The sequence below is a fragment of the Gambusia affinis genome, linkage group LG18, assembly GCF_019740435.1.
Source record: "Gambusia affinis linkage group LG18, SWU_Gaff_1.0, whole genome shotgun sequence".
In the NCBI taxonomy this organism is placed as follows: Eukaryota; Metazoa; Chordata; class Actinopteri; order Cyprinodontiformes; family Poeciliidae; genus Gambusia; species Gambusia affinis.
Window position 1 is genome coordinate 18,192,975 of NC_057885.1, and position 18,463 is coordinate 18,211,437.

Genomic DNA, 18,463 nt, shown 5'->3' on the forward strand with positions numbered 1-18,463 from the left:
TACCTTTACACAGGTACTACTAATGCTTTTCATTAATTAAGTCCACATTTGTTTTTATTGGGCTGATGTGATATTATAATCTGTCAAGTTTTATTAGAAAGGATACAGGCCTGCTCTGTATATTCGTCACGTCACGTCACGTCACGTCACGTCACGTCACGTCACGTCACGTCACGTCACGTCACGTCACGTCACGTCACGTCACGTCACGTCACGTCACGTCACGTCACGTCACGTCACGTTGGAATTCTGATGTCATGGTTGCTAGGCAACAGAGCAAACTGAGGCAAGAGCGGAATGAATCTGAACATCCAGATTCATAAGATGAATGTTTAGAGATGCAGCCCCTGAATCTGGACACAACCATAGACTAATCAAAACCAGAGTAAAATATTCCTCAATGACTACAGATTTATCTGCATTTTACTGTAGTTTAGAAAATACAAAATAGATATTCTTAATTTAAATTTAACTTGCCATTGGAAGTGCAATTTTAAATGTAACAATAGAGTCAAAATCCAATTATGCCTTTTAAATAGTTGCTCATTTGAAAAAAAGTACAATCTGAATTTTTCCTTCAGCAGAAATGTTCCTCTGGCAGTGAGTCACACGCTGCCTGGGTTTGTAGAGGCTTTGTAGAAATAAAGCAATAATAGCGCTTTGCTATTTACATAAACAAAGGTGGTATTTACTGCTGGTATTTTTTTGTACACAATATTATTTCCAGTTTTGCCCACAGTCACCCCTGGAAGCATCTGTGTGTTTGTGTTAGATTATCATTTTTTAAGTGATAGCACTTTTTGTACAACACAGTGATGTTATTAAACAGAGTTGGGCTGCAGAGACGAGATGTTTTTCATTTTAAATAAGCCTTGTTGATAATTATACAACCTCTGCAGACGTAAAGCAGCAAAAAGGTGAGGGAGGAATGACGTGACAGGGGAAAATGTAGAGGAGGAAGAGGAGGGTTTGGAAAAGCAGCAGTGATACATAAGAATCAAACACACACAGCTGCATAAATCTAAATATAGTCCTGCTGGAGAGAGAGAGAAGGTGGAGAATAGGGAGGAAAAAGGAGGAGGAAGAAGGGAGTGGTATAGGGTTAAAGAATGACATCATCCTCTTCCTCCTCCTCTCTCATCTTTCCATCCCTGGGTACCTCCCTTGGTCCTCTCCCTCCATCTTTTCCTTCCTCTTCTCCGTCTCTCTGAGGCCTTTTTTTTCTTAAATGAGCCGCTCTCGTCTTTAAATAACAGTTATTCTGTTTGGGGCTGAGTGTGTGACACAGAGAGCGAGAGAGAGAGAGCGGGAAAGGAGGACAGCGCTTCTGTTTCAGAGAAGCCGCCTCTGCACGTCTGTCAATGCACAGATAGAGTGACGCAAACGGCATGGAGAAACGAAGGGAAGGAAAGGGGGAAAGAGGCAGATAAAGAAGACCCAGATATAAATAGGAGAAGGGAACAGCAGCTATTAGCATTGAGGCGCCGTGCAGTGTAAAAGTCAGGGCGGTATAAATATCACCTTAAGGGGTTTACATGACGCACTTCAAGTCCATCTTTAAATAATCTAATCCCAACCTGATAACAGCAGTAACGTCCACACCACCGTCCTGTGAGCAGGACGCTAACAAACAGAAACCTGGAGAGTTCGGCCATTTTTACCTGCAAAGAAATTATCTTGATGCTTTAATTTAAGAGAATAGACTCTTAGTTTATAAATCACTGAACGGCTTAGCAACACAATACATTAAAGATCCGGACCTCTCAGGTCTTCTGGTTCTGGTCTGAAGAACCAGAGCCAAACCTAGAGAAGCAGCATTCAGCTTCTATGGAGCACAAATCTGGAACAAACTGCAAAACACTAAAACCCTCCTGCTTCGAGTTGCTTTTGATTCATAACAACGAGAATATTGATCAACAAATTTGATTGGTGATTCTGTTGACGACATTTATCATAAATAATGTTAACTGCTGGTTCATAATTGGTTACTGTGTTACGTTTTTATGGTGTTAAGCACATTGAACTGACATACAAATATAAATAAACTTAACTAGACTTGTTTGTTTTGGTTCTTTTACCCAAAAGCCAAATTAGAAGGCAAAAAAATCACACCTGAAATCAAAGATATAAAATAAATACACAAATATCTTACAGTAGCTGTGCAATATTTAGTAATTTTTGATATATTTAAAGTTGTTCAATGCTAGCAAGACCAAACTTCAGTTTTAAAAGTTTCATCCTTAAAAGCAAAGTTAGTATTTCTAAATCACTCAAGTAGTTAGATATATTTTTTCAATTTCTTAGTTTTTTTTATGATTTTCTTCATTTTGTTAGTGTCATTAGTCAACTAACATCATCACTATGCAACATATGTTAGCATAATTCCTAGTCAGGGTTAATGTACTGCATCTAAAACAATTAATGAGCAGCAGCCTCCAGTCCGTCGTTACAGCCCAACCAGAAGAACACAGAACTGGGGTTTAAAACAGGCTTTCCTTGAAAATAAGGCATTTTAATGTGTTCTAGCAGATTCTGTGAATCAGCATATTGGGCCGCTCATACTGCTGCGTTCAGCGGTGAGCAATGTCCGCCACAGCAGATTGTCCTGAAAAACATAAACACTTCCAGCGGGCAGTTCCTGTAATCAGCTCTGAAACTGAATCTGCTAAAAACAAACCCTGGTACGAAACCTGCAGAAACAACCCAAATACCCATGTTATGTGGAGAAGGTTAATGTTACACTGCAAAAGAAATGAAGCTTAACAAGTATTTTTGGTCTAGATTCTAGTGAAAGTATCTAAGTACACTTGAAATCAGACAAAATTAACTTACAAGTAACATTTCAGCAAGATATAGGAGCTTGTTTTAAGTAAATAGTTCCTTAATAATTGGTAAAAAGTACTAGTTCCCCTCATTTAAAATGTATGTTAAATGAGTTGAAAGTTTAAAAATCTACCAGTTGATCTAGTCCTAGCACAATAATTTCTTAATCTGGGATTGCATTAATTATAGTGGATCACTGGGATTACAGCCACTCTAAAAACACTTATAACTGCCTATTTTATTTGTTTAAACACTAAATATACATTAATATGCATTATTACACACAGCAGAAACCGTCTTAGCACAACGACAGCAGCTAACATCTGCAGTTGTCGTTATCTTAGGGGTTCAGCCAATCAATGCCAAGGAAAATAAAAGGCACTCCTGGATTGGCTGCTTTGCAACCATCAGCCAATCGCATGAAAAAACATCGGACCAATGAGGTTCAGCCTCAGAAACTCCATTTTCTTTGGAGTATTTTAGATATGCTCAGTTTCCACAAATAATCTGAAATAACAGCAGTTTCCACTGAAAATCCACTAATAGTGAACTAGTCCAGTGTAAAGCCAGTAGAAGTGGCGGCCTGACCCTTGACCCCACGACCCTGATCATGTCCACATTCAAACACATGTTCAATGTTCATTTCTCTTCTTTTGCGTGGATCCATTTCAGATATAATACCATGTTTACAATAAATGTTTTAACTAAAAAAAATGCAAACATTTACCAAAGGTTTAAAGAAAAAAATTTTTTTCAAATGTAAAAAAAAAATGTGTAATTCCACATCCTGCCATTCAGTTTGTGTTTTTTTATTTAGGAATTAGAGTTAATTCCCATTAAAAATGGGGGAACTGAACTGAGCTGGACTCATAAAGTCCAACAAAGGTAATTTATACATCACCTTGTTCTGTTATATATATTTTATATATAAAACACAAACTACTGTTTACTCAAATACCTGAATTTTGAAGACAGAAAAATGTCTTCCATATAATTTAATTATGACGTATATTATCTTGAAAAACTTTGCTTTATATATTATTTTAATTTGTTTTAGTTGTTTGGATTCATTTATTCCTATAAAATATGTAGATTACAACCTTTGATCATAGAAAAATCCCTCTAAGCCGCCTCCTGCTGCTGGTTAATATTTATTAGAGTCACATAACCGCATTTCCTCGCAGTGTAGCTGCTGAAATCAGCAGCACTTTTGACAAAAAGGATGCTTACTAAGCCCTTTATTACACCTCCAAACGTCTTTTTTAATTACTTTCGGGTTATGAGGGTAATAAAAATCTCCTCTGGAAATATTATTTGCTGGTAGGATGTAAACAGAAATGGCCGACAGTTAGTAAACAAATCTGGGCTGAAGCTCTCCCAGCTGGAGAAATCTTCAACATCCGATTAGCAGCTTTCTGCCTGGCCGCTGCGTCGCTCACAGATAAAAAACTGTGATAAAACGGAGAGAAAATAAATCACGTCTCCCTGAATTTGACTGAGGCTCAGTTGCGCTTTTCAGAGCTTTTCTAAATAGAAAGCTGGTTTAGATTTTTCCCTTTTAGTGTTTTCAGTATATCTCTGCAGATAGACTACGCCTTTCATGACGACAAATGTTACTGGACGATAAGTAATTATTGCGATAAACAATGATATTGTTGTTTTGAGACAATTTTCAAGTAATATATTGATTGTTAGTAGCTTAATAATGCAAGCTCTCCCTCCAAAGACAAATAAACTTTAATTTTGCAAAGAACACGCAACACTGGAACTGGGAGATATTTTAAATATCCAAAATGAAATATGGCAACCAAAAACAATGAATAAATAAAACATAAATAAAAACCACACATAACTGAAAACATAAATAAAATGTATCATGATGTTTCTGTAAGCAATATTCCACTTCTGATGTAAATTATTGAGCTGATTTTAATTTATCAAGCTGTTAATTGATTATCTGTCAGGTTCAGTGAGTTCATATAATTTCTGCGTGTTTAACGTTTATTCTCTCTGCTTCCAGGTGAATGTTCAGGTTGTGATGATGAGTTTGTTGTTTGGCTTTTTATCACATCCTCTGCCAACCAATTTCCTTTGCATTTTAATTTTTTTATTTCTTCCTCCCTCTCCGCTCCTCCTCCACCTATCAGCTTAATGTTCAGTCATTTCCTCATCCACTCCACTGGACCACTTTCTCCTCTCCCCCCACTCTTTCTCTAAATTGATCCGAGAGTAGAAACTACTCCACGCCTTCTGTAACTCTAAACCGGACCGACCCGGCCGGGCCTGAAACACGCACCAGGAGCCATTCAATCACCACATCCAGGCTGTTGGAGAAGGCGACCGCGTTACAGTAAACACTGCATTTAAAACACATTGATTATTATGATATGAACAAACACACTAACTAACACACTGGGTGGTGTTTGTTACATGTCTTTGTTTATTCTCTGAGTGGATTTATGAATAGATTAATTTTAAAAAATAACTATGTTTTAAAACTACCGTACTCGCCTTTTCTCTGGAATAATTGAAAGTCCATTTAGATCAAGGGTGTTCAAAGTGGGGGACGGGGACCACAATATTACAATAAATTAAATAACTTGAAGACTTTTTCACTAAAATCCACCCACAAAGACGTTTCAACACAAGGTGATCATTTTTTCCCAACTTTCCCAGCAACTAGAACCACATCTGCTCATTGACTTAGACTCTAAAGTACACCTTTGTCCACCAAAATCTGCTTTTTTTTTCTTTTCTTTTTTTTTGCTTTATTGAAAGTTGGATGAGTGCAGCAGGTGTTTTCAAATGAAGTCGGACCGGGTCCAGTGTTTATTACTGAGAAAAGACTAAATATTTTTCCACGTTTTCTCAGTTGAGACTGGATGCCTTTGATTTAACAAGGAAAAACCATTTGAATAGAATAGAATAGAATAGAATAGAATAGAATAGAATAGAATAGAATAGAAGTTTACCCCTGAAAACTTGTTAAGCCCGGCGGTCGGGTTCATCCAGCAGCCCGTCGTGTTTTTGAGTTCAAAAATGTTTAAAGTTGGCAGGAAATTTGAAAATATTACTTGATAATTACGTATTATTGAAAGATTAGAAGATTAATACCTGGACACCAATTATAAAGTCTTAAAAATGCAAACATTTTAAAAAGACTTAAATAAATAAGTAATGCTAAACCTGGTGGGAGCACAAGTGAAGTCTGGTGGCCCGCCAGGCTTATAAAACCCCAGGGGAAGCCCTGGACAGTCTACATCGATACTTGGGTTCAGTTCTCCAGATAAAAACAATGTCTCACTAAAAAAGGCTCTAAATAATTACTTATCTATTGGTAAAAATGAACTGAAATTAAAAATAGACACAAAAATAGATGAGGTCAAATTGACATTCAGCATGTTGATGGCCAACGGGTTAAAACTTGAAGTTTTGGATTTACGATTCCCTTACTACAGAAACAATCTGATTACATTTTTTTTACTAAAATGCATCACGGTTAGTTTACTGTTGAGTAGGTGGAAAAAAAATCACAACATTTTTGCTGATTTTTTTTAGCTGATGATTTTGGCACATGACAAAAAGTTTGAACGTCCCTGATTTAGGTACAGTTAGTAATTTTTTAGATATTTTTTTAATTAGTCTGAAAAAAGCCCAAAAACAAGTAAAATTTGCAAGGGAGAAAATATATCTATGATTTACACTGACTGAATGTCTCCCTGAAAACCAGCAGACGGTTCTTCAGGTTTGTTTTTGGTCACTTTCCCACCACTCTTGCAGTGCTTTGGTGTGGGTTGCTTTAGACAACATTTTCGACTTGTGTCCTGTTCTTGCAGTTAACAAAAAGTAACTTGACCACACGTGTACATCCTTTCCTGAGTTTTGTTTGTGAATTACTAACTTGTTCTTCTAAATTCGTCCCTTTTTTTTAATCACTGACACATCTTCTAAATGTGGTTAAAACTGGAAGTTAACGGGTTTGTTTTGCTTTCAAACGCAGCTCTTCACATCTAAACACCTTTCTTTCACGTCTTTCTGAATCCATATATCGCAAGATAGCAGCGTCTCTTTCTTCTCCTTGGGTTTCAATGTGGATATCTGGCAGCAAGCTCTCCGTCTAATCCCCTCATTGTTGGCTGTGAAAATGGCCCAGTTCTGAGCTTGTTATGAAACACAAGCAGTGGTGTATTTTTGTACAATGCAGACAGCGGTGGAAGCCTTTGAAATGCATTTCCTACCAGAAACAGAAGGCTTGCAAAAGCACACTTTGACCCGCTAAACTGCATTTAAACGATTATACTAAAACCGGCCAAATGTATAAAACAAAACAGCTAAAAACTCCCTAATTCTTATGCTAAACAGGATCTGAGCGCAAAAATTTAGCATTTATGTAACACATTAACTCAAAGCATGCAACAATAATTAATTCTTCCTGCCACGACGCTCAGCTTTCACTCTCCATCTGTTACTCTGTTCAACAAAGTCTGATCCATTTACTGTCTGTAGAGCCTCTCTGATATCTGCAGGCTGATTCAAGGCTTTTAGAGATACTTAACCACTGGCACAAAGCAGCAGAATGGGTTTTGTGCAGGTGCAGGCGGTTTAACACCCTCTAAGGTAACACAACATGCTTTAGGGCCTGGTGGAGTTATTTGAAGCCACTCAGCAGGCCTTTTAAAGTCACTGCTGCTGGCAACAGATGATGGAAATGTCAAGGACAGAGAATGTTTTTGCATTGCTATTTACCTTTTGGGGCATTTCTTTTGCATAATAAAGGTAGCATGAAAAAATAACTTGGGTAATTATAGGGGGTCTATTATGCTTCCTTGGACATCTAAGGGCTACACAAAAATGTTTATTACTTTTTAATTCAAACAAAATCATTCTCAGAGGATGAGATTTTAGTCTGGTCAGCTCTGCTTTTCAGAAGGAGCTGTTTTAGGGACTCTTATCGCTTCAAATCCAAATAAGCTAATGGTAGCCACACCCCCCAACTCAACGTTTACACTCACACATGAAAATGGCTGCAAACAGATGCGCAATTATACAACCATACATCTTTGAAAAGCAGAAGTAGAGCCTCCTGCACAACCAACAATAATGCAGCAAGTGGTTTCTGAACAGTAAGCCAACAACAAAACACTTGTGTTTTCCAGCAGCCATTGTACAACGCATACAGCAGTAAAACCAGCTGACCAAAGGTGCTGGATCTCATCTAGGGTTGGTAGGTAACAGCGCCATGTTCGTTGAATGTGACTTAATAATCGGGAGGATTTTGAAATGGCTTGTTTTCCAGACACCAAAAAATATTAACTTATAGCCAAAAACCAGCTGGGTGGGTTTTAAGCACTTGAGCTGCTTTTTGACCCAAATTGATGTATAAAACCCTGTAAAATGTGAATTTGGCATAAAATGTCCACTTTAGTAGATGGGAATGATGTTCAGATTTGAAGCTGGGTGTGTTGAATCGTTTTCAAAACCTTCTGCTGCTAATCTGCTGCTTTCACTTCAGTATCAGACAATAATAAGAGAGCCGGTATAAATTTTTGATGAGAGGAAATCCAACACCGCAGCTGGGTGTAAGCAACAGCTGTGGTAAAGCAGGACTATAAATTCATATTTTCCTCATCTGCTGCTGTTCTCAGGAAAAGATGTGATTTTGTTCTTCCACTAGGACTGTTAGACTTGTGCCTCTGGTGACACAGAAATGGTTTTCATATGATCGTCTTGTGACTTCTAAATACAGATGCGAGCTCTCAGATGGACTGCTTTCTGAAATAAAAGGGAGAGAGGCACATTACTGGTTGGCTTTTTTATGGGACCAGTAAGCAATGGGATTTTCCTCACATACTGGGCCGTTTTTCATGCCATCTATGCTTTCAGCCACAGGTGGATATAAAGTTTACACACTGCTATTAAAATGACGAGTTGTTGTGGTGTGAAGAAATGAGAACAAGAAGAATCATGCTGGAAGTTTTTTCACCTTTTATCTGCAGTGTGCAAAACCTGAAACTAACTTTGGGTGTTGTAGCTAAATAAAAAAACACTTGACAATAGATAAAATCAAAAACAACAGCTGTTAGCCAATGTACTGTAAATAAAATGGCAAAAAGGCTAATTATTATACTAAAAATACAACTTAAAAATACCATAAATCGACAAGTAAAAAGTAACAAAATCTTAACAAGAAAGAACTAAATCATGTTAATACTAAACTGATGTAAAACCAGTGAAAAGGTGATTATCAGTGAATGGACCGGCAGAGTCTGCCTGTTTTATCTCTCGGTTTGTAATGAGGTAACTGCTAGCGGCAGAACGATTCTCTCTGAGATCCCAACACAGACCAAAAACTGTCCCACTGTTATGTTTTTATAAAAAGCACACAAAGCAAACACTCAGAAAGGCTTTTAATCAATGTTGTTACTGCAACATTTTGTCAGTTTTCAAACCTCGGGCAGCTCCAGATATAATTATAATAGTAACACATGATGAAACCCAGAAAGGTTTCAACCTCCAAACTAATCAGCCTGCAGCCACGCCACCTTCACTGAGGATGAATATAACGCTGTGATGAGGTATTTATAGGGATCCTATTATGCAAAATTCACTTTTTACTCATTTTTATACTTCATTTGAGTACAAAACCAGCCTAAGACCTTAAGACACCCAGATGTTTTTGGGCAATAAGTTAATATTTTTTTCAGCTGTAGGATTTCTCTTTTGTCTTTGGTAAAAGACCAAAAGTCATTTCTCCTGCTGGTTCTTCAAAGCATGTCAGTTTTGGTGGTATTTACCCAGAATGCCCTGCGCTGTAGTCTGCTTCCTGCTTTTGGAGCGGTCTTTTTTTCCTGATGTCTGTATTGATGGTCTTGTTCTTTCTTTCACGTCTCCGGGTCGTATTTAGGACGACCAATCAGAAATCTTCTGAAGTCCTTCTGGGTTCATATTTGTACCATCTGTCTCAGGAGTTTGTCCTCCTGAATGCATAATGGATACAACGTGACCTTAACTCTGGTTTGTCCCAACAGAAATGGCCCAAAACCCAAGACCAGGAAGCCAAACGGGGGTCATGACCCCAGTGGAGCACATCACAGCTGAAGTTTCAAGGAGCAGAGAACTGTCACAGAAATTAGGTTGTTCTAAACTCTGACCGGTTTTTACTGAATCAGTTGTGAGAAATTCAAGGTTTGGATCTGCTAGTTTAGATTAGCTACTTTTCAGAACCCCTCAGGCCAGATCTCCTTTACTTTAATGGACTCCTCCTCTCGATTTGTTGATCTGCTTGAGTCAGCATTTTGTTTCTTTGTTATTTACTTTACTCTGTGCACGATGGCGCTCAAACAGAAGAATCCTTTACATCCTTGACAACATGATTAAACTGTAAAGAGCAGGAAACCAGGTTCACCTCCATGTTTAGGCTTGGTAAATGTTTGAAGGTTGACTTTTTTTAAATGTCAGAACTCATCTTGTTCTCTGAGTTCTGCATCTCTAATATGACTCCAGTACTCATCCCATTTGAGGTTCTGCTCTACTTGCTTTAAAGATCCATTTCCTGCGCATAATTAGCGTCGACAAAGTGACATTTCTGAAAAACCTGAAGAGAGAGTTTCTGTGGGGAATGAAGTAGAGCTAAATTTTAACTCAATTCAATTGGATAATTTGAAGTTTAAAACAACATTGAGGCTTCGTTCTGTAGATAAATCGTAAGAAAATTGTTTGTTTTACTCCATCAGTGTTTAGTGATAGAAAGAGACGAAAAAACTTACAATCAGTTCTGTGTTTCAACCAACAATTTACTAAATAAAATGACAAAACTTCACAGACTCAAAGTCCCAGATATGTATTTCTGTTCACTGGATGGATGGATGGATGAACCGATGGATGGATGGATGGATGGATGGATGGATGGATGGATGAACCGATGGATGGATGGATGAACCGATGGATGGATGGATGAACCAATGGATGGATGGATGGATGAATGGATGAACTGATGGATGGATGAACCGATGGATGGATGGATGGATGAATGGATGAACTGATGGATGGATGAACCGATGGATGGATGGATGAATGGATGAACCAATGGATGGATGAATGGATGAACCAATGGATGGATGGATGGATGGATGGGTGGATGAACCGATGGATGGATGATCAGATGGATGGATGAACCGATGGATGGATGGATGAACCGATGGATGGATGGATGAACCAATGGATGGATGATCAGATGGATGGATGGACCGATGGATGGATGAACCGATGGATGGATGGATGAATGGATGAACCGATGGATGGATGGATGAATGGATGAACCGATGGACGGATGGATGGATGGATGAACCGATGGATGGATGGATGGATAGATGGATAGATGGATAGATAGATAGATAGATAGATAGATAGATAGATAGATAGATAGATAGATAGATAGATAGATAGATAGATAGATAGATAGATAGATAGATAGATAGATAGATAGATAGATAGATAGATAGATAGATAGATAGATAGATAGATAGATTGATATTTCCATGGTTCTTTTGCTCCCAGTGGGAATAAAACATGTTATTTTCTACCAGTTAAATCTTTTTCTCTGCTCATGAACTTCATTCTGTCCGTTTGGATCTGTTTGCTCTTTGCAGCCTCTGCACTGTAAACACATGTAGAGACGCTGCTGCAACCCAGAGGAATGAATCCTCTGTAAAACGACTTATTGGATCTGGTTACCCTCAGCCTTCACCTATTGATTAGCTGGCTGCTTCGATCATCCCTGCGGCTCCCAGATCCGATCTGTGATCACTGGAGACTCAGAGATACGATCACATTGTCTGTTTATTATCCAAACCCACGGGGGGCTGCAGCCCACCCAGACCGCGTCAGCACTCCGATCACAGGCGCAACTTACACATTATCACACAAAATCACGATTTTATTGGCATAAAATCCAACCTGTGATTGGTTTGGCATCACCAATCACAGGTTTTTTTTCTTTAGAAACTTACTGAAAAATTGGTGCTTTTCTCTACTAGTTGCTTTTCGGCTTCGATTATGTTGGATATTTATGTGTGTATTAGAAAGCCAGTATTTCTAGTTTGATTATGTGATATATTAGAAAATATCTTCTACAGCTTATAATTAGAGATGGATCAATTCGATATTAATATCTGTATCGGCCCTGATGTTAGTGTTAAATATAGTTGTTAGGGTTTTCACATTATATCCAAAAACAATAAGAATTAAGACAAGGAAGAAGAAAAAGGAAAAAACAAACAACCAACATTCCCGTAAATACTGTTGAGCAAAAAAAATTTATTAATTAAGACAAATACGTCATTCCAGATAGAATAAAATTCTAGATCAATTTGTGACAATGTTCCTGATCCATAAGGGCAGATCTATACACTCGAATTCTATGCTTTGTGCTCTGATCAACGTCACACTTCATTTTTTATTTTACATTATATTTAGAATTTCCTAATTGCAGTTTCTGCTCCATTTGAAAGAAAGTTTGTTGCAGTTTATTTTTACATATTTCTGTCAGTTTTAGTTTATTATTTGTTTTTTCTCAGCTGCCATATTCCTAGTTGTGCTGACTGAACAAAGTAACCTAGCTTCACGAGCTTCAGATGCTAATTGGTGGTTTTACGTTTGCAGAGTTCTTAAATAAATGTGTAATTCGGTACATTTGTGTCTGAGTTTAAAAAAGGAAACCTTTTAGTTCTGTTTTTCTGTATCAAATCAGTATCTGCCGATATTAAACCTCCGATATCGGTATCGGAAAGTTAAAAAAAGCAGATCGGTGCATGCCTGCTCAGAATTTGTGTACGTTAAAATTATCATTCAACCCCAAAAGAGAATATCTTGTTTAAATCAGGAAGAGGCAGAATGAATAAGACGTGAATGTTTCTCATGAGTTCATTAGTTAATGGAAAAGAGGCGACAGTAACTAGTTATCCTGCTGTACATCTGAATCTGTTAACAAGACTCTCAGCAGAAGGAACATGATGTGCATGAAGGCAGAGTGTTCACATTTGGCCCACATATTGACGATGGGAGAGACTTTCCCACAGCACACACTCCTCCTGCAGCAGGCCGCTGCAGCCGTGCAACAACCGGGACCCCTGCCTGCTGCAGCATCATGTATGTATGCAAAGTCAGAGCTGAACTAAAAGGTGCAATAAAAACCAAACCACTTTACCCCGCCCTGGCAGGACGGTAAAGCCGGGGGAAATGAAGTGTAAAAACACATAAGGGAGGACAGACAGAGGGATCTCAGAGCCTCTCTGAAAGCAGAAACGTTTTCCCTCAGTTCAGAGTTAATGGGAGGAGATTGCCAACTACACAGTCAGAGAATGGGCTTATAAAGCGGAAAATAGAAACACAAACTGTCGGCCATGTTGCAAAAACACACGAGACACAAGAGGGGCGGAGCAGCCAGGGCACAGGGGAGGATGGAGCTCATCAGTCAGTTAATGCCTTTTGTAACAGGTAGTAAGTTATTTAAAACTGTAAATTATTTAAGGTGAATTTTGTAAATCATTTAAATTATTTCTCGATGTTTGTCTGTTTAGATTAACAATGCTGGTTGTTTTGATTTAACGGTACATTTAGTTTTTGATGTTTATTTTCTACCTCATCCGATGCCGTATAAATCTGTCAAGAAATGAATCAATAATAAATCTAATAAATCAGTTAATCACATTATAAGTTAAAATGAGCTCCATAATTCTGATCATTAATCATTTTTAAAGGGCAGTTTTTTTTCTGACAATTCATTTATGGTTTCAGTTTTGTGTGGTTTATATTTCTGTTTATTGTTTTTGGTTGTTCGTGTTTTGGGAGGGAGGATTTATTTTATCATTTTATTTATTTATTGTTTTTTTTTATTTTTTTATTTTAAGCATCTTCCAGTTCCAGTGTTCAGTGCCCTTTACAAAATTAAAGTTTATTGATCTTTAAGAGGGAAAACTTCATGATCCATTTTATTTATGGTTTCTGTTTCCCTTTTACTTTTTTATTTTTTCTGTTCTGTTTTATTTTGAATATTGAAAATACCTTCCAGCTCAAGTGCCATGCGTTCTTTACGAAATTAAAGCTTGTTAATTTTTGCCATTGTCATTAAATTTCTTGAAAATGGCCTCCAAACAACAACATTGTCGTTTATCGCAGTAACTTCTGGAACAATTTATCGTCCAGCAAAATTTGCTATCATGACAAGAAAAGAATCAAAAGCATTGACCACTCTGACATGCATCTCACTGCATAAACACAAAGTCTGCCACAGAAAACAAACATGCATCAGACCGATTCCCACAGAGATTACACGCTGCGATTCAAATGCAACATGTTGTTGATTCTACCTCCTTTGCAGCCTTTCGCCTTCAGCTAGATTAAAAGTTTCCTCTGAGCATTTTCAGGAGCCGAGGGACCAGAACTATGGCAACAACCATCCAGTTTGGCACAAAGGTCACTCGTGTTTATGTATTTCATGCCAGGTAGGAAGGGAGTCCAGTCTGCAGCTGAAGAGGGAAAATGTTGCTGTGATGGAGAGGCTGCTGCGCCCGTTTCCCAAATCAATCAGTCAGGGAGACGAACTGATGCTGTGATTCAATGAAGGCTAACAGGGGAAAAGCTTTACGGCTTCAGTCCAGACGATTCCAGAGGTTCAACATCAGTGGACATCGTTTGTGGTCCGTCCAGTTTGCCTGAACTAAACTGGACTTGTTTTTGTCTATATCTAAATGTTGTTTATCGTTACTTAGGGCTAGGCGATATGATACATATTGTTTTCAAACCAGATGCGATTTTAATTGATTCCCACTTTCTTTTCTAAAAAAGAAATTACAAATGACAGAAAACATTTCCAAAAATTAGCTTTTATCTCAGTCACTCCCTCTTTGAGTTGTACGACGGCGTATTAGTGCCAGGCTGCAACAACTTTTGTGAAATATTAGCAGAATAAAGACACAATTTACCAGAAGAAAGCTGGTTCATCTGGTAAACAGATTTTACTATCCAGTTATTGATTGGTTAAACAACAAAATAATCAATAGATTATTTTATGCACTCTACTGATGTTCAGAGGGCTGAACTTTCATGTTAGACGTTTTTTAAGTTGTAGATGCATCCTTTGCTACAAATTATCAAGTGTTTGCTAAAGGATTTTTTTGTTGTTGTGTTTTAGGCAAAAAAATTTATATTTTCTTACTTAAAAAAAAGGAATTGAATTGTTTGCTTATTACCTTATTTTAGTATATTTCTAATATGCCTGCAGAATCTGCCATTTTTTCCAATTAATGGATTCGTTGTCAGAATAATCAATTACAAAAGAAATAGTTCAGAAGGCTGACATTTTTGCATTAAAAATTTATTTTAATATCAGTTAAATTTGGGTTTTCATTAGCTTTTGGCGATAATTATCAAAACTAATAAGAGATAAACACTTTAAATATATCACTCTGAGGATAAAGGGTTTACAGAAGGCATCGGCTTCACCTTTCGAAGTGAAAAGGAGAAAAAAAAGATGTGGATGCCTGTCCAGTGGCGCAAAAAGTGGGTATGCGTTATATGTGAAGCATAGGGGCGCTGTGCTGGAGGGGGCGCCAAAATATGGCGGAAAGAATATTCCTAACAAGCTAGTGGTCGCTTTTTAAATTTCCATTTGAATTGTGTTGTCTGATGACAGAGAGCAAAAGATGGAAAAATCGGAAGAGGGAATAAAGTGAGGAAAAATCTCTTCATAGTGGTTTTGTCAATCTATATTTAGGTTAGCTTAAGCTTCTAGTAAAATGAAAATAAAGGCTGTAATGGGGGGGTGAGGGAGGGGTTCATCTGTGTGAGTTGACAGTGAAAGTCTTTGTAGAAACTGTGTGTGCGTCTTTTGTCTCTCACCTTTGAGCAGGGGCAGCGGGGTGAGCTCCACCTGGGAGCTCTGGTAGCGGAACTGGGACGAGCTGTGGGACCTCCTCTGCCGCGCTCTGCGCATCGACCTGCGCGGAAAGCCGTCCACCTTCTCCGCGGACGGCACCGAGAAGCTGGTGGTCGGCGAGGAGGGGCTGGACGGGGGCAGCTTGGTGGTCTCCATGACGGCTGCAGATGTGGAGCGCGTAACGGAGGATGGATGGATGAATGGATGAATAGATGGAGTGGGTGGCTTTGTGAATCACAGATGGATAATCAGTTGATTAGGATGGAAATGCGCAGAAGGGGGGAGGAATATCTCTGGAGGTCCAGTCCTGATTTGCGCCTCTATGAGAGCCGGACTGATGACCGCATCGCCTGAATCTCCTGGTTTGTTTTCCGCACAGATGGAAATGGGCTGGCGGCTCCTTCCCAGTGATGCTCAGACACACACCTCTGCTGCTGTACTGGCGTCACACAGGCTCCAGACTCGGTCATCGGCCTAAACGTGGATGTTCATTCAGGATAATAACAGCCTGACGAAGAAAACCCGCAAAGCGCCTCCTGGTTGTCCCAGAGAGAGAGAAAAAAACACAGATTCCCGATCAGTTTGTGGTTTATCCTCCTTATTAATCGGATCCGGTCCTGGCGGTGGATGATGATATCATAAAATCATCAATCTGGGCCCACCTCGGCTGCCGCATCACTGGTGTCCTTCTCTCTTGTTTTATCGCATCCTCTCCTGATTGTCTCAGCCGCTTCTCCTATTAACACGTTTATATTTTTCTATTTGACTCCCTGCGGCTCGGTGATTGTTCTCCACCTGCTCCTCCTCCCGCTGCCGTCCTCCAGCCGATATCAGGGCGGAGAAACAAACGGAGCCGACATGTGCAGGTCCTCCGCCGCCGAGCCGCGCTCCGGTCCCACCTCCGAGGAGCAGAAAGCAGACAAAGAGGAGAGAAGGAGCCGCTCCGCCTGGAGGGGGAACTACAGGCCTGCGTTACACAACAGGAGAAACACACACGACCGTCCGACTGATCCGTTTTGCTGCCGTCCTCCTTCTCGGTTCCCGTTATCCGGTTATTACAGCGCCAGATTTGCGTCAAAGCGCCCGAGACGACCGGAAATGATCCAATCTTGTTTTTCAAATTAAATCACAGCTAATTGACCAACATTTGTCTCGCACTTTTCTTTGTAATTAACGAAACTCACGTTATTACAACGGAGTATTAGGCACTCATTGTGATAATAAAGTTTTTATATCACAAAAATAAAGTCGTAGTATTATAAGAATAAAGTCACAAAATTACCACTTTAAAATTACTCCTGGTAATTTTATGACTTTACTCCCATATTATTTCAACTTTATTCTCATAATATTCTTCTTGAATTAAAAAAAAAATCTCATTATGGCTCTAATAGTACATTGTTTAATTTCAACTTCATTCACATCATATTGTGACTTTACTCTTAATTTTAAAAATAATGTTTGTTTTTTTGTCAGTGTGGATAAATTTTTTTTTTTATCATATTATTTTGACTTAATAAACATATTAATATTACTTTATTCTCAGAACTTGTTTTTCTCAGTGCTGTTCTAATTCTATGAGGAAAAAAAGTTAATTTTTATCCTAAGAATTTTTTTTTTGTAATTATTTCAGTTCACATATTGATTTATTTCTGTTAATTTTCTGTTGATTTAGACTGTCATTTGTTTTTGTTTGTTTTTAAGGAATTAGAAAACAAATTTCAGGGAGCAATCCGATATTCTGGAGCGAGGTAAACTGCACTGGATTATGGATTAAGCATGTAAAATAGCTGCCTGTTTATCACATCATTATAATTGTAACCGGACTGGACAGCAGACGGTCACTGAAATCTTCCACAAGAAGGATAAGCAACTTAAAAAGAAATGATTCAACTTTAAAATAAATCAGTTGCCTTATTGCAAGTAAGCAAAAGCTTAAAATATATACAGTTCTTTATCTCTGATTTTGTTCAGCAGGTCTGGATAGATTTTGCTTTTAATTGATACGAAATCACATTTTCTTTTATTATATAGGCAGATAGAGATATTGTGTTTATAAAATGGACTTACAGAATTTTGCTGAGTGGTTTAACTGCGCGTGCTTTTATTTTGATGGCACCAACCGGATGCACCCCCGCCCCACTTTGACCGCCTTGACTGCTGAACGGTGGCGCAAGACGAGAGAGAAAGGCTCCTCACTGCAGATGACGCTACGGCATTGATTTATTTATTTATATGGCTTATTTATTTTAGGTGTGTGGTGTTAGGAGGATTTATTTATTTCACTCGGATCATTTTTGCGCCTTTCTGCAAATATTTTTTGCAGAAAATCTGCAACATTCGTGCGATTTGGTTGTAAAAATATCTCCTTCTGACCTCCAGCAGTGCTTTGACGTCCATCGGTGTATCTGTCTGACTCCCTTCCCCTCCTCTTCCTCTTCCTCCCTCCATACCCGGCTTCTCCTCCTCCTCCTCCAGGAAAGCTTGTAAGTTGAGGATCAAGCTTCCTCCTATTGTTCCTCCCAATCAGACCATCAGGTTCCCACAATCCCCTCATCCTCCGATCTGGTCCTAATGTTTTATTCCCCCTCTAAAACAAAATAAACTAACCAACTTCGGATCTTCAGCTGCAGCGCAAAAGCAGAAATATTCAAACTGATTCAACATAATATTTTTTTTATTTTTTGTCCTGATGATGGCGCAAGA

The 18,463-nt window shown here is 38.6% G+C and overlaps 1 protein-coding gene and 1 long non-coding RNA gene across 4 annotated transcripts in view; one reads left to right on the forward strand and one right to left on the reverse strand.

Moving 5' to 3' along the window:
* LOC122820314 overlaps positions 1-15,818 on the forward strand; it is a 51,786-nt gene extending 35,968 nt beyond the window's left edge. For both annotated transcript variants that reach the window (XR_006368760.1, XR_006368761.1), the window contains 2 exons: positions 14,325-14,519; positions 15,731-15,818. This is a non-coding gene — a long non-coding RNA (uncharacterized LOC122820314). The remainder of the gene's footprint in view (positions 1-14,324; positions 14,520-15,730) is intronic.
* Positions 1-16,877, reverse strand: part of ppp2r5b (protein phosphatase 2, regulatory subunit B', beta) — a 46,907-nt gene extending 30,030 nt beyond the window's left edge. Inside the window, exons 1-2 of one of the 2 annotated variants that reach the window (XM_044097640.1) lie at positions 16,420-16,877; positions 15,721-16,293 (exon numbers count right to left, since the gene is read on the reverse strand). In XM_044097640.1, coding sequence (XP_043953575.1) covers positions 15,721-15,913 — 193 coding nt within the window. In that variant the 5' untranslated portion in view covers positions 15,914-16,293; positions 16,420-16,877. Of the gene's footprint in view, positions 1-15,720 lie in introns of both variants that reach the window. The other variant, XM_044097641.1, reaches the window with a different exon arrangement.
* Between the last annotated feature and the right edge of the window lie 1,586 nt (positions 16,878-18,463).